The following is a 23296-nucleotide window of genomic DNA, read 5'->3' as shown; positions in this document are numbered from 1 at the left end:
ACTATCCTGTCGAGAATTCCATCGACTCTGTCCTGCTGGGCCTGCGGGAACCCGGTTTGGAATATCAAACCCGGGCGGATAAGAGAATCTTGTGGCTCTGCCTGGGAGCTGCCAAGCTCACCCTGGCCGCCGCTTGGAAGCAGAGGGGGGCACCAGCGATTTCACTGTGGCACGCGCGGCTATGGAGATACTTGAGTATGGAAAGAATGGCGGACATCTTCTTGGGTAATTTCAAGAACTTCCGATTTCAGTGGGGTCCTTTGGTGGACTTTCTCTCTAAGGGGCTGCCATCAGCCGTCTGCCCGGCATCCATAAGGTCACTACACCTCTTTCAAGTCTAGCGTGAATGACGGCATGTCAGCCGGTGTGTATTTGGTCGCCACCATGGGGGGGAGGGGGGGGTGTTTTCCTTTGTTCTTGGTTCTGGAGCTCCCTCGGGTGCAGAATGCAGGGCCTGTTGACCCCGCTTAAGCTGTACAGGTGTCCAGACTTGCGTATTTTCCAGTGTGTTACTGTCATGTTCTCTTACAGAGCTCTGAGGACTTTTGAGCTATGAACACTGATCTTGCTTCTGTTGGTCTGGACTTGAAGTACTTCTGTCACTGTGTGATAATGCCTCTATTGCTTCTACCTGTGCCCCCTGTGCGGGGTCTTTGTGGCACCTTGGGGGACCTCACCCTGTTTGTTTCCATGTTTGAAGCAAAATAAAACTTTTACAAAAAAAAAAAGGAGCTATTCCCTACCTTTTATGCCCTACGCTTTTGAGATTCACTCTACAGTCTTGATGCTAGAAATCAACCACCTGTCCCAGTTTGCTGTCAAGTGGATACCAGTCTTTGGATAGATAAGTGCAGTGCAAGTTGCACTGCTTCCTCCTACTCAAGAAGGAACAAGGCCCCTGCCCGTTGAAAGCCTTTCTGAGCGAAGACATATTCCAAATGCTTATCCTATCTGGATTCTTCTCTGGATCTGGGAGAGTGGTCGGTGTCCCTGGACATTCAAAACAACTATGGTCAAGTCATGTTAGGCTGTAGATACACAAGCTTAGATATAATCCTGCCATCAAGTGTTGGGCTTGGAAGTGTGCAAGTTGTTTTTCTTTGAAGAAAGTCTTTCGAGTCACAAGGTAGTGTGACTCCTCTTGCTGGTTAATGTGCATGGTCATCAAGTCCATTGTTCGATTTTCTCCAGTCGTCTAGTTTGGATGTGTGATCCGCTGCTCTGGTTCGACACTGTCATCGCTTATCTCTCTTAGGCCTTACCGTCAGTATTGTTTCAATCGCATCTTCACTCTCTTTTCTGTCTGATTATGTCTACTTCCTAGGGGCGACTCGAGTCGTCCGCAGTCCTCGTGGCCTTCGCCCTTCAGGGTGGACCCTTACATTTCTGATGCCCCCCCCCCCTCACCATGTCCACCTGGTGATGGAACGGACCCTTCCGCCTCTGTCCTTGATGCCACGCCAAGTACATGCAAGCTGATCTCCCATCAGGTATGTAAACTGTGCCTCTCCCCTGAACACAACAAAGCTTGCTGCAAGGCCTGCAGATCTTTTCAGTCCAAGAAGACAATGTGTGATTGTGGAGCTCTACGCCTGGAAATGTCTCGCCGCAGCTTCAAACGATCTCCGGATCTCTTCAGACCCCAGGTCTTTCAAGAGGAGGTACAGGCGCAGATGTCAGCTCCTACTCCAAGGTCAAAATGCAGGATCTCACACCAGGACAAGCCTTAAGTACTGTGGTCCCTCCACCTCAACCCTGACCCCAGACCACCTCCACCAAGGGTCATCAACCGACAAGAGACAGGCCTAAATCCACTTTTGGGCCACCACTGTCTCATACATGCCCTGCTTCAGCTCGGTGCCGAAAAAACAGCACAGACCACACGCTCCCAAATGACTCCTCCTCCATCGTAGCCCAGGTGTCCTTCGGAGCCGAAATCCTTGTCGTTGAAACATCGTTCAACGTCGGCGCCAAAAACACTTGCTTCGGAACCAAAACCATTGGCACCAAAAACCTCCTAACCAGCCCAATGGCCAGAGCCTGTCGAACCTGTGCTTCAGCGTCTGCAGGATAAGTTGGCTCCATGAAAAAATATTCACGATTCATCCAGAGACTAGACGCATCACCACAAGATCTCCACACACTGGTGCACAACCATCCAAGAGACACCTGTCCTTTCAAGAGACTTTGGATACTTCTCCTCTACCAAAGCATAGGAAGAAATCAGACCAGGCCACCAGCCCAGTGCACATTAGCCCATCTTAAACACCTGATTAGCACCATGTACATGCACCACCGGCTTCACCTGCTGCCCCTGCATCATACTCACCAGTGGGTTCCTTCCAGTCTTGCACAGGAGGGTGGGAAGGGGATGGTATGGCTTTTCTGTCCTACCACAGGATGACCACTGGGACACTTAAGATCAGACCCACCTGCTTATATAGACCCTGATCTCTATTTTTTACTGTTCATGGGGGCGCACCAAAAGTAGAAGTCCAAGAAGAAATAAGTAGAAAAATGTTCTTTATTTGTCTTTATCCATTTAAAATACACGTCATCAATAAAATATGTCACGAGTTCAGCCCGTTTCACTCCCTACCAAGGAGTTTCTTCAGGGCGCTGCAAATCTTTATGGTATGTTGCGTTCCGGGGTTCCTTCTATAATCACGCTCGTTTTTTGGTGCCACTCATTTGTTCACTCCGGCATATTTCTTAAGATTATGCAGTATCTATCTTTCCTGCTCTTATCACGTTTTCGTGGGCTTAAATTATCTAGTCCACAGATCGGTTCCGGTAATCCACTGTTTTACCCGTCCCTGGCCGTATTCGTTTATGGTAATTGCGGTACTGTATTGATCGACGTTCAGTTTCAGCGTCTCGGCATGGCTGGTTCCAGGCTGCTGATCTCTATCCTGCTAAACCATCTTCCAACACCACCACCTACCACTTAAAATGCAGTTACACACTGAGGCACTCAAGGATTTTTTTTTGGTTTGAGACCCTGTCCTCTAATCTACTCTCAACACAATACCTGTCTATGCTAAAAGGCATGTTAACGCACACCACAGATATATTCCACCGCCTCCACCTTAATCCCTAGTCACATTGAATGCAATGACTTAGCCAAATTTTTCAAAAATAAAATTAAGGCAGTATAATGTGAGTCGAAGCACCAATCTTCCTTCTTCATGGAATGCCCTGTCAAATACCAGCTATCCGGTTCTCTGCAGTTTCCCCACCTCTTGCTACAAAAAGTTGAAACTATATGGTTCACCAAATCAGGAGCCCCATCAGACCGGTGTCTTTCAAAGGTCTTTCAAGAGATAGCAGGAAGCATAGCAATTCCTCTTACCACATTATTGAATAACATCATTAATGTGGGGTAGCTTTCCCACTGAGAGGAGAGAGGAAAAATGTGTCCCTTTGCTAAAAAAACCTTCACTAAACCCAAATGCAGAAAAGAACTACCGTCCTGTTTCAGGTCTTCCTGCACCAGCAAAAAACTTAAAGAGCCACTTAAACACCATTCTCTCAAAAATGTTTAGATCAAAACGAAATTCTGGATGAAGCTCAATTTGGCCTCAGGGGTGCCTATAGTACAGAATCTGCATTTGTAGTGGCCACTGAATAGATACGTGACATCATGGACAATGGAGGTAAGGCTACAGTGGTCCTTTTGGACCTATCTGCAGCCTGCAGTGAGCCACTCGGTCATGAAGCAACGCCTAGCAGAGATAGGAATCGGTGGCTCAGGCTGTAGCCTTCTATGCTCCTTTTTTATGGTACAGAGCAAATGGTCTCTTTTGGAGAATACACCTCCAAACCTTTTTCCCTACTCTGTGGTGTCCTGCAAGGGTCATCCCTGAGCCCCACTCTATTCAATATGTATGTGGCACCACTTGCAAAACTGACTAAATCTTTTGGTTACTTGACTATCTCCTATGCTCACAACACGCAAATTGTAGTGGCTATGACCAGCAGCATGGAGGAGGTTTGCTCAAAGTTTTCAACAACTGCATGGGATTTGTCGTTAGTTGGATGAGTATTCAATGTCTTAAGCTAAACTCTGAAAAGACAGAGGCATCAAGTATAGACTTAGTACCTTATGCCATACTCAATATGCATCCGTTGCAGTAGCGCACTGTGCAACAATGAATTCAAGCAGAGGGTTAATTAGAAGATCGAGTGTTGGTCAGCCATCAAGCTTGCCACTCTCTGCATTGGTGGAACGTGTTAAAATGATTGCCTTTCCTATACCCACTTTCGCAGAGAACTATAAAAACAGGTGCCTCTCTCATGGGATGAGGAACACATTCCCAAAGTCTAACTGTTCAGGTCACAGTGCCTTTGGTACCCATTACAAGGGTTTTACCTGTGGTACAGTTTTGGGAAAGAATACAGGCCCTGGAAACCTGATTGGCAGGTACCCAGGGCACATCAAGTCAAAGTGCATCAAATGTCAGGGAAAAAGTAGGGGGTAACCATGCAAAAAGGGGCACTTTTCTGCAGTCACTCATTAGGAGACTCATTCTTTCTGTAGTGGAATGCAGGGCTCCAGTATGTGTTTCCACTGCTATCTCTTCTGCCTCCATTTCAAGTAAATTTGGGGCAGACAGGCCCAAGTGATCTTAATTGCCTCGAACTGGGCAAGAAGAGTTGGTACTTGGAGCAGTGGAGAAGCGTGGCTCAATGGTTAGAGCGGCAGACCCTGATGCAGAGGTCTGGCCCGGGACCAGGGTTCAATTCCTGCCTCGGGGGGTCTTGAGCTCAATTTCCTCGGACCTGATCATTCTCGCCTCGGTGCCTATTCTAATCATGGGTCCCACTCTGCAACTCTGGGCAATAGCTTGCTTAATCTCCACAACGGCCCCAACAGCGCTAGGATGCCTGGCTTCACCTTGGGGGTGCCCAGGAGTGGGCACTTCACAGGGAAAACCCAGGAAGGGTTCCACAGCGGTATGCGTACAAGCGCCTTGAGACCCCCCTGGGGGTGATACGTGCGCTATACAAATACTAAATTACATTACATTACATTTGGTCCGATCTGGCTATGACTTCAGGGCATCTTCTGTCTTAGCATCAGGGAAGAGTCCGGCACCCAAGCCTCTGGAACCTACACCTTCATGAGTGGAGAATGAGTGGCAGTTAAATGTATTTGATTTGTCAACCAAGGTAGTTGTCATCCTTGCAGCCTGATGCCGACTGACAATATCCATCTCTGCTAGGCTTTGAGCTAAATTGGTTTCCTGGTGGATTGTATGTGATTTCTTAGAAAACAGATTTAATTGAATACCATTAATGAGAAACTATTTCACCTAAAATGTTTATTGGAAATTTCAGAACAAATAGCATTGACTATTTTATAGAAACCAATTCATACAATGCCTTTTTGCTCGAAATTGGCTTTGGCATGCTTATTCTTTAAGGTCTAAATACTCTTACTTTCAGAAACAGTTTTGTTGGAAAGATTTATTTCAGTACTTAACTTCAAGGGACATTCTTTCAGATTTCTATCTTTTACATTGCCAACAATTACTTTGTTTGGCAGAAAGCTTTTAATTTGCTGACCCATCACTACCATCACCATCTATCCCTGACTCATCACTACTATCACCATCTATCCCCGACTCTGACAACCTCTAAATGCTATCAATTCCTGTCCCCTAAAAATCTCTCACACACCAAACTACACCTATCCCTGCACTTTGAAAGCCCTTTCCACCCCTAAACTCCACCCATCCCTTGAACAACACTCACTACGCACATCCTTGACCCCTAAACTTCACACATAGCTGAACCATACAAAATATTTCTACCCCTACACTCCACCCATTCCTGAACCCCAAAAAAACCCTTCTAGGCCTAAACCCCACCCATCTCTGAACCCTAAAACCCCTCAAAACAACTACACTCCACGTATCCCTAAACCCTAACACCTCACCCCCTAAAATCTATTCATCAGCGAAACCTAAAACCCCCTCACCAGAACTAAATTGTACGCATTCCTGCTATCTAAAAAACTTCTCCACCCCTAAACTCCACCCGTCCCTGAAACCCATGCTCACTCCTAAACATTACTCATCCCTCAACCCAAAAACCCTCACTAATCCTAAACTCCACCCAAGGTTAATGTAATTTGGGATTTAAAAAAAAAATATTTACCATTACTTTAAAATGTTTCCTTACATTTTTTATTTATTCGTATGTCCTTAAAATTGTCTTTCCTTAGGATTGGTTTTCCATGATTTAGTTTCCTTCAATGTGGTTTCTCAGTTTTCATTTTTCCATACATTAGCCTGGTGTGGTGATAGTCATATCGATGCTCTGCAGGTTAAACTTTCAGATGTTATTGTTTGTTCTAACCTTGGCCTTATCTGTCTGCTTTTTCAGCTTTTCTACTGTTGCCCAATCAAACTGCTCTATTTAAATCACTTATTTTCATGCTCTTTATTCAAGATGTCGGAGAATTCGGTTCCATTAAAACAGTTCATTATGCCATAGTGGGACTTAAACTTATCGCTGATATTTCCTTTGTGCCTGCCTTTCGAACCGATGCCCGCTAAGACTCCTGACGCTCAAAACAGTTTCTAGAACTGCCATTACCTCCGTGCACTATGCGAGTGCACTGCAGGCGCTCTTTGTGCAACCGCCATACACCATGCTCTTTTCAGACAATTTGGTAGTGAGGATCAGGGCTGTCTTCTTATCTAAAGTGTTGACATCTTTTCCCCTTAGGCAATCTATCACCCTGTCATAGTTCTTTGCTCCATCACACACTTCAATAGACGTGAGTCCATCAGCTCAACTCTAAAAATATTGGAACTTCCATACTGACCACACAAAAGCCGCTGTGTGGATGATAAGCTTTCTGGAGTATTCTATAGAGCAAAGAAGGGAAATTTGGTGCAACAGATGACTGTGGGTAGTTTCCTGCTTTAAGATCTACTACTCACAGACCACAAAGCAACCCTCTCAAGGTTTGCTGGCTCATTCCACCAATGCCAAAGCCACTGTGAAGGATTTTGCGAGGGATTGGATGTTCTACACATATGCTAGGCAGCAACTTGGGCATTCGTGCACATGTTCTGGAAGCACTACTGTCTTGACAATCTTGTCTGATGAGAAGGCCACTTTGGTTGCTTAGTCCTGCAATTCTTTCTGCTCTGAGTCTGCTACCCAGACCATTCACCTTTTGGAAGGCACAGCTGTGTTATATATTCTAAAAGTGAATAATCTGTGGGTTAGAAGTATCTATCACAAGAATAAGTCACTTACCTTCAATAATGCTTTTTCTGGTGGATATCCTCTCTGACCACAGATTCCTCACTCCTCCCTGTTCTGTGGAGTGGACTCCTGAATTTCACAAGCCCCAAAGTTAGATTTTGGCGTACTGTCATCTACAGTTTTTCCAAAGTGTTCCCTGCCTCATGACTCAGAAGTCGAACAGATTAATGTTGGTGCGCAGGGATGATTTTATATGCATTTCTGTTCTTTCACTTCCGGGGCTGTACGGCGTCAACGTGGAACCAAACAGCACTTCTTGTTGGCACGTGGGAACATTGTTGAAGAATTCTCTGTATCCCGCATGTAGATCTTGTAAAAGTGAGGAATTTGTGATTTGAAACAATATCCAGCATAAAGTGCCTTACTGAAGGTAAGTCATATGATACTGGGGAGTAGACTTTGTGTGACTGTTGTGTGTCTGTTTCTTTACTAGGTACATTATTCTTAAGTTGTAATGTTAGATTTAAATCTTAAAAGATTAACAAACAAGACAACCATTTTGTTTTGCTTTTATTAGCAAAATGAAAGCATTGGAAATGTTTCTTCTTTCAGAGGCAATGTTAAATCACTGCGTTGGATCAGACAAACAAGGTGGCCGATTATTCTTAACATTGAGTGTGACTGGGTTGCCAATCTTTCACTCTGGCACCAGCCTTGGTAGTACTAATTTAAAAAGCCACATCGACAATCTTTGTGTGACTTTCTCCAAATTACATGGTTTTCATATCAATGTTTTTCTTCACATTTTTTAGGCATACAAAGCTGTTGTGAATGATGCTACAATATTTAAACTTGAGCTACCATTAAAACAAAAAGGGTAAGGAATATGGAAATTCTACTATTTCTTTGTATTAACATGTTATAATGCTGCTTTAGTTTCACTGCTGTAGCTATATGTTTCAATAAGCTTCAACCATTTTTAAAATTGTGCAGTTAGAATCGATACAAGACTCACAGTTTCACCATTTTAAGAGTGCTTAGACATTACTTTGGTTCCCAAAACAGAGTCCATCTGAAATAATCATGCACAACGTCTTATATATTGGATAAATCATGAATCACAGAGAGATTTCAGGAACCTCTACCTCTGTGGACTGTACAGTCCAGTTCATGAGGTCCGCAAAAATAAACTGACCTGTGGTTTTGTCCGTTTGCTTAACTATGTTGGCCTCCAAATGTGGAATGGCTTGCCCCAAGATCTTCATGAGTAGACAGTCCTCTGCTGTGTAGGAAAGACCTCAATACATTATTGTTCTGCTACTTTGTTTTTCTGTCTCCTTTCCCAATTCTCACTCCTCATCCCATTTCTTCCACCCCATTCCACCCCTGCATCATGCCAGTTTTGAGTAAGTGTTGCTCTTAATTCCATGATGCTCTTAGGATTGTCCATGTGCTTTATAAATGACTACTTAATTTATTTTGCTGTTGTTCAGTTTATTTGCCGGTTAAACATTGTTGCTGTATGTAACATTTTGGAAGTAAATGGGTTTACATCTCTTGATGGGTGAACTCAGTTGTATCTATTATGAGTACATTGGAAGGTTGATCTTGACGCTTTTGCTGTGTAATTTCAACTTTAAACATTTGATTTACGGTGATTATGATTTAATAATCCTGACATTTATTTTCCTAATTAAAATTCTCATCTGCAAAAATGTTTATTGCTTTCTGTGTTGTTGTATGATAAAATACTTCTACAACCATGTAGTTCTAACACCCCAATGCACAGAGAATAGGCTGGATGATGTGGGGTCAATTTCATAGATCGAATAATATTTTCTTACCAGTAATGCAATGATAGTAGCATTGTATTCTCAAAGATCAATTACTGTCCTGTTTGTATGATGGTACATTTAAATTGATTCCTAATTTGTAATCTTATAACATCCTTGTTGTCTCACAACTGTAAGAAAGCTAAAATTACAGCGTTGGGCCCCGTTGGTATTACCATTCTTTTTTTTTTTTTTTTAAAAAGGTATTACCATTCTTAAGTTTAAGCAACTGCTACAGTTTTGGTGCCGAAGTTTGTTTCAAATTTACTTAGTGAGTTTTCATTTACAAAGGTTATCACAGTCACAATCTAAGAGAATTGAAGTAATTATGTTTGCAAAAAGTAGACAAGGAAACCCTAAATCTTGCTGCCTCTTCTTTCTTATAGATACTATTGTGAAAATGGTGTGTACGTTCTTATTTAACACACTTTTATTTCATGAAAGCTAGTGAGGTTCACTTTTGAGAAATACTAATTTCCTTAAGAAGAAGGGTTTGGCCATAATGAAAATGTGCAAAATGAGACCTGTAGTGAAGAGGTGTGTTAGGAAACAAGTAGCCACAAAGTTGCATTACCGGTATTTTTTTTACCTATTGGGCGTGGAATTTGACTTGCCTTTGCTTCTCAATGCAGTCTTTCACTGCAAATCTTACTTACTGTGGTGGTTTTAAGTTTTGAGGCTTTCATAAAGTACACACACTAATTACTTGGCCCTTGCCCGCCTATTATTAAAGTTTTCTGCTCTGTTGCAGAGCCTAGAAGTACATTTATATATTACCATTATTGAAAAAATCGCAAACCTATGAATTTTAGATTGGCATCTTTTGTTTTAATGTTGGTGAATCATGGACCACTGCCCTTTGAAACACCATACTCTTTTAGAACACTTCAGAGAGGAATCCCAACAAAGTAAAACTTGTGTATGTTGCAAGACTGAAATCGTTAATTTTACTATTTAATCTAAAGGATATTTTTTACATTGTTGACTTTTGTTTCAAATGTATTATCTGTAGGTAAATTAGGAATTGAACTAGCTCTTTTAAATATTTACTATACTGACATATGATTTTTAGGTGCATTTTGAGAACACAACTGTAAAAAGGCCTATTGCTAGCAGGATACAGAGTGGGATCCACCTATTTAAACCATTGGATTTTCTCTATCAGCCTCTTCTTTCAGTCATTGAATTTGGACTTTCTTGGTGAAATCTTGTCTCAGCCTATTAGTGTATTCCTCTTTCACATAAGGATATCACGCTCTCCTGTGTCTTGCTCTAATGTGCTAACACTGCCCATGTTGGGAAATTTAACCCAGACTTATTGGCCTTGCTAATGCTTGTTGTATGAAAACAGTTCATTTGTTGAATTGGAAAGGTCGTGTGGATGTGTGCTCATGCCCTGAGATCCCCACTGTACTGTTGTCTTACTCCCCAATGCTGATTTTGAAGTCGAGCTTGGGCAGCGCATGCTCTGCTCTGCGATGAATCCTGCATTCAGGTAGAACCTTGAAGCTCCGCCCACTCCGTCCTTATTTTTCATTGGCTTGTGTCATTGTCCACTGTAAATGGTGGCTGTTCATTGTTCAATAGGCTTAGTAGTCCCTCCTCTGTACCGCCTTGTCTCCTTTAGTAACCTTCCATGGCGACACCCCTTGTTACGTTTGGTGTTGCTTGGTAGTCTTTAATTACAGCCTCCTAGCACTATTTTCTCAAATAGCTTTGTCCTGCTTGCTCGCTCTTGCAGGCAGAACATGCTCTCTCCTAACGGTTTAAAAAAATGTCTATGGCATGAACGCATTTGCAATGCAATAGGTCTCGCGTTTGCAAGAGCTTAAGCTGTTGGCATTGTATAAGACAATGCCTTTTATTTATCTGTTTTAAAAACAACATATGAATATAAGGCATTGTCATTTACAGTGCCAATAGCTCAATCTCTCGTAAATGCGGGACCTATTACAATGCAATTTCTTGTTTTTGTTTTGTCATCACCATTACAGACTAATGGGGAGATATAATATAATACAGACCCAAGATGAAGGGTATGTGTTGACGGCCGTCAGAATCCTGACAGGTTAGGAGCGCTTTCCCTGCGACTCAACTGCAGTTGAAATATCTCCATGGGTGATTGTTTCCTCTTTTGAAGGATGTTAGACTTGTTCCTTTTTTTCCCACTTAACGGATACATTCGCGGTTGATTGTATTGGGTTTTTGGATTCCCACACTGGCATTGTGATTGATTTGGATTGCTTATTTGACTTCTGCACTGCGGATTTCCATGTGGACAACCCAGCGTCGGGAGCTGTGACCTGGTCCGCCACTACTGGACACCAGATATTGGTTGCCTCTTACACTGCCCCCTATCCTGAAGAAGACCCGCAAGCGGAGGTTGTAAGTCACCCTCTACGCATTAAGCTGTGTCGAAACATCGACTCATACCCTTCATCCTGGACCTGTACTACATTATATCTCCCCGTCCCATCACCAGGTGAGGCATTTCTGTGCTCACTAAAAAATGGATAAAAATGACGACCAAAAATTGCTTTGCAGACAGGCCGAACCACACTGTTGTTCGTTCCATTAAAAGCCATTGCTGATTGTAAATGGTTGAAACTACTTTATCTAAATTTCCTCTTAATTTGATGTCTTTTTTCCTCATTACTCCATACACGAGCACCTTTTCTTTGCACCCTTTCTTTTGAGAAACTTTTGATTTAACTCTTTGTTAACAAGAGTATATAAATCTGAGTTCTCTACTTAGCACAATGTGGTTGTTTCTTCGATTTTCCTGGTGCGTACCTAAGAGTATTTATTTTTCTTATGTATTAATTACCTTGTGCTGAACATTTAAGCAACCTAGTATATTGAATTAGAGAAGTTTAGTATTTATTTTTTCCTTGGCGTGTCTGGGAAAAACGTTTAGGACCACTTGTTCTTATTTTGTTTTGTAATAGGCGAACCCGAATCGTGCATGTGCACTATGACATAGGCCTGTCTCATGGATTGCGGTCTTGTTGGACAGGGAGGGGCACCTAAAGCACTACCCTCATATTGGTGGAAAGCTACCATCATCATCCAATGGTATTTAGCACAAGCGTGCTGGTGGCAACATACTGTGTAGTGTTCATTGGTAGGGAACAGGTGCTTTTTACCCTGTGTCACTGGAGTGAGGCCTACAGGCTCACTCACCTTTTTAAAAGTTGTACTTCCGTGTGCTTAACTCACCATTGGCCTACATCAGAATGATGTGAAGTGCTGCGCAACGCGGGAGTAGCAATTTTGCTCTGTATTGTATGTATGTGTGCCTGGGAAGAGTAGATTACATGAATACAGCAATACTGTGTCGAACATGTGGGATTAGTGCATGTGCTCAGTGTACGTATGCCTGCGAGGAATACATGAAATGAAAGATGTAGTGCTGTGCAGTGCCTGTGCAACAAAAGCATGTGCATGGTGTGTTTGTGCTTGCTTGAAGTACAATACATTAAGGGTGAAGTAATGTGCAGTGCGCACATAGTGAATGTGTGGGCTGGCAGAGTGTGTGTTTGCAAATAGCACACCCTGATACAGTAACAAAAAGCTTCAGTGTGCGCAGACTAAATGTGTGCACTGAAGGAATGTGTATTTGTAATGATACAATGCATGGAGGTAACAGTGCTGGACAGTAAGTGTGCCTGCATTGGTACATTACATGGGGAACCTAGGCTCTGTGTTAGGAAGGCCAGGCCTGCTTGGTGAACACATGAGGAGTAGAGGAATCCCCCAGACATAACTTGTGTATTGCTGCATTCCCATGAGCTGGGTGAGCCACACTGAAGGAAGGGATGAAGCACCCTCCCTTTACACTTCAAAGGTTGCTTTTAAAAAAAAAAAATCTTTTTATTGATAGTTTCAGTAAAAGAACAAATTCAAGTAAACAAACATACAGATCATCATGTTACTGCATCCCACATCCCGGAATAACATCAATCATCTTATAGCATATACAGAAAAAGGGGAAACCTATACTTGTCCAAATAATCATCATCCTCGGGTACAAAGAGTTATACTTATACTGACTCTTCATCTGTAATATTTTGCAAATAGGCAACCAGGTAGGACCAGTAGTCTCTTGGGCGTGAACCCAATGGCAGTTCTTCCTCATAGGTGAGCAACGTTTCTTGGCAATATGACCTGTCACGGATCCACTGGGTAGTCGTCGGAGTGTGCTTGCTATCCCATGCCATTGAAATTCGCCGTTTAGCCAACAATAATGCAATCAAACAGAACTTGCGTCTCGCCGCTCTGATATTAGGTAAAAGGCCCAAAAGACAGGTACGAACTGAGCAATTAATGGGGACCCCGCCCATACCGCCCAACATTTCGGTGACTTTCACACAGTATTCCATCACAGATGGGCATTCCCATGCCAGATGTATAAAGTCTGCGGTTTCGTGTCTACACCTTTTGCAATGTGCATCTGGTCGCAAGCCATATTTATGAAGACTTGCTGGTGTATGGTAGGTTTGATGCAGATATTTATAGTGTAGTATTCTCAAGTTGCCGTTAGGGGTTAATCTTTCGGTTACCGAGCAAGCTTCTTGCCACTCTTCCTCTGTCAGTTGAGTGTCTAATATTCTATCCCATCTTGCACATGCTGTGTGTGTAGTGTCTGCTATCTCCTCTTGCACCACCGTATATAGCCGTGAGATAAGCTTTTTGTCATTGGGAGATGTGATGATTAATTGTAATGTGTTCAATTGTGTGGGTTCCGTTGGGTATGTGGGATGGTGTTGCTTGATTGCACCTTGCAGTCTATGAATTGTGAAGCGGAATAGTAAAGTTTGATTACTAACATAATCAAAGTCTTGCATTTGTTTAAATGTACCTTCATTATATAAATCCCCTAGAGTATCAATTCCTATCTGGTTCAACAGTCTCAGACCCACCTCCTTCTGAGTGACTGACAAGGTAGGATGATGTGGCAATGGGAGAGCGGGAGTGTATATAGGAGATTTGTGCGTTAGCTTTCCTATTTGATGCCAAGCAGCGTTTGTTGTGTCCACCGTGTTAATGTCTTTACTGTGCAGGGGTGGCCGTTTATGCGTTAGGATTGCAGTTAATGGAATAGGGTGTGCATCACTCTCCTCTATGGCTGTGTGAGTGAGATAAGGAGTCCTATGATACCAGTGATAGGCGTATTGGGCCTGTGCACATAGATAATATAGCTTAAAATCAGGCACTTTAAAACCCCCTTTTGAGTATGGTAATGTTAGAGCTCTCAACTCAATCCTAGCCTGCTTTCCTGCCCATATTAATGTAATAAGCAAAGATTGAATCTGCCGGAACACTTCAAGCAGTGGAGTAATGGGAACATTATTGAACAGGTATAAAAATTTAGGAAGTATAACCATTTTGACTATTGCTAGTCTGTCAGCCAGCGTTAAAGGTAGCTGGATCCAACGTTCAATTTTGGTCGCAATAGTGCTAACAGCTTTACCATAGTTGTCTTGTATTACAATTTCTGGATCCCTATTAAACCACACTCCTAGGTACCGCACTGAGTCTTGCTGCCACTCCAGTGGGAACTCCGTAGTATATGGAGTTGTAATATTCGTGAGGGGAATTATAATCGATTTATCCCAGTTTATTTGGAGCCCAGAGTGCCGGCTATATTTAATGTATTCTCTTAGCAGTGGGGCCAAATTACTTTCTGGATCTCGTACGTAGAGCAGCATGTCGTCCGCATACATAGATATATGTAGGGATCTCTCTAAAAATGGCAAGGCCGAGTAATGATGTCCTTGTCTAATTTTACAAGCTAAAGGCTCCAGAGCTAAGGCAAATAAGAGCGGCGAAAAGGGGCAGCCCTGCCTCGTTCCTCTTTCTATTGTGATGATGTCGGACACATAGTTGTTGACTCGGATCCTAGCAACGGGTTTGGTGTAGAGAATCTTGACCCATTGCTGAAAAATGGGAGGAAAAACCATTCTCTGGAGGACCGCTAAAAGATAGGGCCATTCTATGGAGTCGAAAGCTTTAGCAGCATCCAACATTACTGCGGCCGCCTTAGTATCGTGTGTTGAAGTAGTGTGCCAGGGCAAACAGTGTTCTAGTATTATGAGCTGTGTACCGGGTCGGAATAAATCCAGATTGGTCCGGCAACACCAGCGCGGTCATAAGGGGCTGTAAGCGCACTGCAAGTAGTTTGGCCAAAATGTTAGAGTCTACATTTATTAGTGACAGTGGCCTGTAGGATTCACAGTTTGTGGGGTCTTTCGCAGGTTTTAATAGTGTCACTAAGACCGCTTCTCGGAGAGTGGGCGGGAGAACAGATTTCTCGAATGCATCCCCATACATAACAACAACGCGTGGAGCTAACAGATCCACAAATGCCTTATAGAATTCACCCGTGAATCCCTCAGGGCCCGGAGCTTTCCCATTGGGTAATGATTTAATAATTTCTGTAACCTCTTCTACATTGATTGAGAGGGAAAGGTATTGCCTGTGGGCGTCCGAAAGCCACGCAATGGCCACATCCTCCATGTATGCCATTATCTTCTCTGTAGTGGTTTATAAATTGAGCTGTATGTAGCCATAAATTCCTGCAGAATACCCTTAGCAGTGGTTTGCAGCTCCTCAGCTGAGCTTCTGACCTGCAATACTGTTGGCGGAGGTCGGCCCTGACATATTTTTGCTGCTAGTACCTTCCCTGGTCTACCTCCCTCGCCATAAGTTCTATCTCTGGCATGTTTCGTCCTATATTTGAGTTTGTCCTCGGCTAAAGATTGATGTTCCGTTAGCACCTCCCTTATCTCTCCCAGCAGTTACGGGTTCTGTGATCGTTCGTATTCGTGCTCTAATTCTTTTAGTCTACTCTCACTTTTGGTTAACTGCTGACGAATATCTTTCAATATCCCTGCATTAGTGCTTAGGCACACTCCCCGCAGAGTCGCCTTTAAAGCTTCCCAGAGCAGACAGGGATCGTCTGTAGAAGGCTCATTAATGAGGAAGAATTCCGATATGGCGTTTGAAATCGTGTCTATACAGCTAGTCTGGCAGTGCCTTAGAATTAAACCGCCAGCTATATGGTGGCGGAGTATAATGTGGCAGCTGAAGAGATAAGTAAACAGGGTTATGATCAGATAGCGTCTTTGGAAGATGTTTGACATCAAGGGTCCAGAGCGACGTATTATGTGATCCCACCCAGTAGTCTATGCGGGACCAACTATTGTGTATAGCCGAAGTGTGCGTGGCCTCTCTACCTGCCGGATGTTTTACGCGCCACAGATCAAACAAGGCTAGTTCCGACATATCATTCAATTTCCGCATGTCTTTCCTGTGGGGCTCCACTGTAGCATCTGACCTGTCCAATCGTTCATTCAGGACCAAGTTGAAATCTCCTCCCCATATAAGTGTCCTATCACCTACATCATATAGTTTTTGCCAAACTTCATGAATAAAGTCAGGCGCATCTGTATTGGGGCCATATGTAGTAATGAGCATTACTTTCTGTCCCCTTAGCAAACCCCTTAAGAATGACATATCTACCCATGGAGTCAATCTCAGATGTTTCAAGGGAGAAATGTGTTCACTTTTTGATCAATATGGTCACCCCCCTTGCATATGTGGAATACGTAGAATGATGACAAGACTCCGCCCATCTATGCCCTAGTTTGCAATTGGAATAGGGGGCTAAGTGCGTTTCTTGGAGCATAGCAATATCAACATGCAGTCTATCCAGGTAAGCAAACATGTGTCTTATCTTTTTCGGATTGTTTAATCCTCGCACATTCCAAGTTTATAGAGTTAAATTGGCTGGTCTTTGCCGAACGTCGTCCATATCTCAAGTTAACGCCCAATACCCATGTAAACGCATCACCTACAGTACCAACATTAGGATGACCGGTATCTCCCCAAGGTTTGCGATCCACACATCCCTGGACAGTGGCGTTGCATCTCAAACACTCTGATCTGTAGAACATACCCTCAACCCCCAACTCCCCTCCCACTTTAGCACCCCAAATATGCCAAAGACATACCCCTACAAAACCCACAACAAAACCATTACCCAGTTGGGGAACACCCATTGGAGGGTCTACCATGGGCAGACAACACCATCCACCATGGTGGATGTGGCCAAGCAACAATAACAATGCAGCGTAAAAATTTAGCAATTAGTAACCTGGAAACAGAACCTCTTGAGTCTTTTGGTAAATTCTGTTGCTGCATTTAGGCATGCAGCAGAAATCAAAAGAATCTCAGTCTGATCAGTTATTAGGCATTGGCCGCTGCACACCTGTCAGTGATATAAGGCAGTGACTGACAGGCATTGGATTCAGTCCACCAGCAAAGCAGGTTCCCCGCACATTACCTTTATTAGCACGGCAGTAGTACATTGTGTGTATCCACATCAACGGAGGCCGCATTGGCCTGCAAGTTCGTACCTCTGCACAGCTTAGATCCGCAATCCTCGTTTGAGATCTGTTACATATGCAGACATGACCCAGTCTTTCCATGCCACATATAACTCAAATGCGCTGACCCTTGTGATGAGCACTGTTTGTGGAAGCATTTTCTCCTGGGAATAATCCCCATCAGCAGTTCACATTACTTTTTCGGCAGATCATCGCTCTCAGTCCGATTCCTGATTTTGCTCCTCTCGTCGACGTTCTCTGCGTTTCAAGTGGATTTTCTTGACGAAGTCCAGTGCCACTTTCGGGGTTTGTAACAGAGTCTCTTTCCCTTCCCATGTCACCTTCAGCTTTGCAGGGTAAAGCATAGCATAGTCCACCTTCAACTCGCGCAGTTTGGCCTTGGCTTGTGCGAATTCCCCGTAATGGCATGCGTTGTAATGGTATGCGTTGTAATGGATGTTGCGGTGTAAAAAATGAGTTGTAAAGGTAGGCGTTGTAAAAGTAGGCGTTGTAACGTCATACGGAGAAGTGGAGAAGTGTGGATCAATGATTAGAGTGGCAGACCCTGATGCAGAGGTCTAGCCCGGGACCAGGGTTCAATTACCCGCCTCGGCGGGTCTTGGGCTCAAAATTCCACGGACCTGATAATTCTCGCCTCGTGCCTATTCCAATCATGGAGTCCCACTCTGCAACTCTGGGCAATAGCTTGCTTAATCTCCACAACGGCCCCCACAACGCTAAGAATGCCTGGCCTCCACCTTGGGGGTGCCCAGGAGTGGACCCCTCACAGGGAAAGCCAGGATGGGTTCCACAGCGGTATTCGTATGTCAAGAAGCGTACCTGAATTTCTTGGAATCCGTGGGAGCAGACGGCTTGAAGGAACTTACTAGATGAGAATTTCCCAACTCCCCTACACCCCTGGACCCAGAGTGCTCTAAGCCCAGGAATGAGGGGGAAAGGGGAAGTGGATAAACAAAGAGAGACTGCCACACAGGTTTCTTCAACTATTCTTCTCGCAGGTAGATCATCGCCTGCAACAGTAAGCAAATCATTACTACAGTTCCCAAACTACTCTGGTTCTTAACTCAAATCTACCCTTCTAAGAATTATCAAGTCCGTGGAATTTTTAGCCCAAGACCCGCCGAGGCGGGGAATTGAACCCTGGTCCAGGGCCGATCTCAGCTTCCAGGTCTGCCGCCTCTAACCCCTGAGCCACACTTCTCCACAATCAGGAAGAATCACAGAAAAATTACTTGCATCTAAATCGCGCTACTCTCTGTCTCCAATTACAAGCAGAGAGCGAATGCGCGAACCCAGCACTGACCTTAAATATAGGATTTGGGACAGAGCTAACAGCAACCGGCTGGGATCGGACAGTGCCCCCCACCAAAGCCCCCTCTCTAGGCTTCTGAGGATGTGTCTTGTGAAATTCCACTACCAACCGTGGGGCATGAACATTCTTGCTAGGCTCCCATGATCGATCTTCAGGACCGAAACCTTTCCAGTCTACTAGGTAGAACAAACTATTCTTTCTCAATTTTGAGTCCAAAATTCTCTTCACCTCAAACTCATCTGCAGACTGGACTCGAACTGGAGCTGGGGGAAGAGATTGTCGGAGATTTGGTGGATTTCGTTTTATTACAGAAACATGAAAGGTGGGATGAATTTTCATGGACTTTGGAAGAGCCAACTTAACACTGACTGGGTTTACCATGCTCACTACAGGATAAGGACCCACAAATCCAGGCTGAAACTTCCTGTTCCCAACCAACCGCATATGACGGGTGGAAACTCAAACCAGATCCCCTACCTCAAATTTTGGACTCTCCCTACGTTTCTTGTCTGCCTGCATCTTATAATCAAGTTTTGCTTTTGAGAGATTGACTGACGCTGACTGAAAAGTCTTATGCAAATCTTGAATCACCTCTTCTGCCGCTGGGACCTCAACCTCCAGTCTACCCACTAACATGTTGGGATGTCTACCAGAATTGAGGAAGAACGGGGAGTAGCCAGTAGCAGAATGGACAGAATTGTTGTAAGCAAACTCCGCAGTACTCAATAGAGAGGGCCACTCTCCTTCTTGATCCATCAAATACATGCGAAGGTACTGCTCCAAGTCCTGATTCACTCTCTCCGTCTGTCCATCCGTCTCCGGATGGAAACTGGTGGACAGACGAGAATAGACTCCTAATCCCTTCAAGAAGGACCTCCAAAATCGAGAAACTAACTGTGATCCTCGATCGGAGATGACTATCTTTGGAATCCCATGCAATCGAACTATATGCTGAACAAACAAGGTTGCCAATTGGGGGGCTGTAGGTAGACCTTTCAGGGGAATGAAGTGACTCATCTTGGTGAACTAGTCAACCACCACCCAAATTACTGAATAGCTCTGACTAGATGGTAGATCTACAATAAAATCCATTGAAATGGTATGCCACGGGGAAGGAGCTACGGGCAAGGGCATAAGTACACCTTGAGGTGGCTGTCTAGAACTCTTCCCCTTTACACACTGCTCACAAGTGGCGATGTGCTGCCTAACCTGCGCGTCCATGCCTGGCCAAAAATAGGTCCTCTTCCCCAAATCAAGAGTCTTTACTGCTCCCTTATGACCTGCCAACGGATGATTATGAAACTGTTGAATGATTTCAGACTGTAACTCTTCACCTGGGACAAACAACTTCCCTTGAAAATAAGGTTTCCCATCCTTAATTTCTCTTTCAGGACCTTCAGATATCCAATTTGTGAATTCACTTCCTTGAAAGGCTTCTCTGACACGCTTTTCCAATTCATTCTCTACAACAGCAGCGACAATCTTATCTTGTGGAATGATATAGCCCTCAGCCGTTTTATCTGTTACATCACCAAGGCTTAAACGAGAAAGGGCATCAGCTTTTCCATTTGCCGATCCAGGTTTGTATGTCAAAACAAAATCATAGTCCGCAAAGAAAAGAGACCATCTCAACTGACGAGGTGAGAGAGTTCTGGCAGATTTTAAGAATTGCAAATTGCGATGATCAGTGAACACAGTAATCACATGCTTAGCTCCAAGCAGATAATGCCTCCAAATCTTGAATGCCTCTTTTACTGCCAAAAGTTCTTTATCTGCAATGGAGTAATTAATTTCAGCAGTCGATAGCTTTCGAGAATGATAGGCCACTGGATGTAATTGACCAGTTTGTTTCTGTCGCTGAGAAAGAATGCCTCCAATAGCGAAATTAGAAGCATCTGCTTCCACGAAAAAAGGTTCCTTCAAATCTGGGTGTTGCAAAACTGAAGCAGATACAAAAGCTTCTTTTAACAGTTGAAAGGCTTCTTCAGATTCTTTTCCCCAAACAAAACGCTCATTCTTCTTCAGTAGACGAGTAATTGGGCTGACTTTCTCGGAGAAATTTTTAATGAACCGCCCATAAAAATTGGCGAATCCCAAAAAACTCTGTATCTCCTTGATGGATCTTGGGGCAGGCCAAGATCTTATTGCTTCCAACTTAGAATCCTCCATGTTGACGCCTTCAGGGGAAAGAATAAAGCCCAAGAATTCCACTTTGGTTGAATGAAAAACACATTTTTCCAATTTTACAAACAGTTGATGCTTCAGCAAACGCTCCAAGATGACTCGAACATGTTGGACATGTTCTTCCAAGTTTTTGGAGAAAATGAGAATGTCATCTATATAGACGACGGCAAAGCGATCCAAAAATTCCCGTAGGACGTCATTTATGAAATGCTGGAATGCGGCTGGGGCGTTACATAAGCCAAAAGGCATCACTTGATACTCAAACAGACCCAACCGAGTGCGAAATGCCGTCTTCCACTCCTCACCCTCAGCCATTCGTACCAGATGATAAGCTCCCCTCAAATCCAATTTGGTGTAGATACTCGCACTCTTCACTTGATCAAAGAGCTCGGAAATGAGAGGTAACGGGTAGCGGTTCTTCTTGGTGACCAGGTTTAAAGCACGATAGTCTATGCAAGTTCTCAGGGTCCCGTCCTTCTTAGGAATAAAGAAGAGGGGGAAAGACACTGGCGACTGAGAGGGTCGGATGAAACCACTCTCAAGGTTCTGCTCAATATATTCTTTTAGATGTTGATTCTCTGGTTCAGATAGAGCATAAATGCGACTACATGGTAAAGTAGCCCCTGGCTCCAGCTCCATGCGACAATCATACTCCCTATGAGGAGGTAATTTTCGTGCTTCTTTTTCATTGAAGACTTCCTTTAAATCGAGATAGACTTCAGGAATTTCGGGGACTTACACAGTACAGATCATAGGCGATTGATTAACCAAATTTGAAGACATGGTCGTCTGATGAAGATCCAATGAAACATGAAAACCGAGTTCAGTACAAAATTTTGAAGTCATCTCCACTGTACGTTTGGCCCAATCGATCTTAGGGTTATGCTCAGTGAGCCAAGGCAGACCCAAAATCATTTGGAACTGCGGTGCGTCAATTAGGTTAAAACTGACATAACTCTGATGCTCTCCGGGACCCACAACTGTAATGACCTCAGTATCAAAAACTATTGGGCCAGATGATAACTCGGTGCCATCCACTGCTCGCACTGGTTCAGGTTTCAATTTCTTTTCAAACTGGATTCCCACCAATTTTGCAAACTGTAAGTCACAGAAGTTTCCTGTTGCACCGGAATCCAACATCACAGACACATTTTCCTCCTGGACTTTACCAAACCGTATAGTACAGGACAAGATCAAATGTGGAGCCGCCGGCTGCAATTCATTTGCCAATAGTTGAGGCTTGGGTGTTGTCTCCTGGGCTGCTCCCACCAGTGCAACTCCGTCTACTGGTGGAGCTTGTCTTTTACCCACAAATTTGTCTTAGGTTTCTTTGGGCATTCTTTGACAAAATGGGGCCCGACTGACCACAATATATACATAGTTTGCCTAAACGTCGCATTTCTTTCTCCTCCTGAGAGGGCCTCGAACGGCGCCAATCTGCATGGGTTCCTCACTTGAATTCGTTTAGCTGTTCTTGAGTGGTTCGGAACGTACTCGATCAATTAGTGGCGGGAAGGGCTTAACGTCCTTTCGTTTCTCACTGCGACGTTCCGCTTGCCTTTGATCAATTTGAAGGACTAAATCTATGAGCTCAGAAACATCCGTTGGTCTCTTTGGAATTTGAGACAGACCATCCTTCAACTCATCCTTTAAACCTCTGTAAAAAAATGGCCGCGCTCTTCGCTGCTGGCCAGTTACTTTCAACTATTAACTTCTTGTACTGCGCCAGATACGCCACGAGCTCTCTGTTACCCTGTTTCAGGTCCAATAACTCGTTATCTGTAGTCTGGGAGATTGTGCGTCGATCAAAGATTCGTAGAAATTCCGCCTTGAAATCTTCAAATTTATACAAAACCGGATCATTAGAGGAGTCCAGAGGCATGGACCACGCAGCTGCGTCACCACTAAGATAGGACAGCACAAACGCCACCTTAGACTGATCCTCCTTGAACAAAATGGGTTTACAGAGAAAATGCAGTGAGCACTGTGTCAAGAAGATTTGAGCCTTGTGAGGATCTCCTTGGAATCTTTCAGGAGGGGCCAAAGGAATTGTTGGGGACATGGCATGGACGACTTGCGTAGTTAACGCAGATGATGACGAGGGAGAAGGAGTAAAAGTTGGAGACTTAAGTCCCCCAAAATTAGGGCTGGGACTCACTGAAAGCTCTTCCACCTGCTGCCTCAAATAACTTGCCTCCTGATTGGACTTCCTCACCTCTTCCCTGGTTTCACTAAGCTGTTTTTGCAAATCCTCCAGAATGGATGCCAGGGCCTTAACATCTAAACCTTCAGCCATCTTGCTCAGACGGAAAGAAATGTTCAGGCACTTCAAT

At 43.9% G+C, this 23296-nt stretch overlaps 1 protein-coding gene across 1 annotated transcript in view; it reads left to right on the top strand.

Annotated features, from left to right (window-relative positions):
- The window catches only part of CUL5 (cullin 5), a 787955-nt gene that overhangs the window by 357662 nt on the left and 406997 nt on the right, over positions 1–23296 (top strand). Inside the window, exon 11 of the mRNA XM_086935237.1 lies at positions 8037–8101. Coding sequence (XP_086791363.1) covers positions 8037–8101 — 65 coding nt within the window. The remainder of the gene's footprint in view (positions 1–8036; positions 8102–23296) is intronic.

The sequence above is a fragment of the Lissotriton vulgaris genome, chromosome 8, assembly GCF_964263255.1.
Source record: "Lissotriton vulgaris chromosome 8, aLisVul1.2, whole genome shotgun sequence".
Classification (NCBI taxonomy): domain Eukaryota; kingdom Metazoa; phylum Chordata; class Amphibia; order Caudata; family Salamandridae; genus Lissotriton; species Lissotriton vulgaris.
This window is presented reverse-complemented; position numbering and strand designations above follow the sequence as displayed.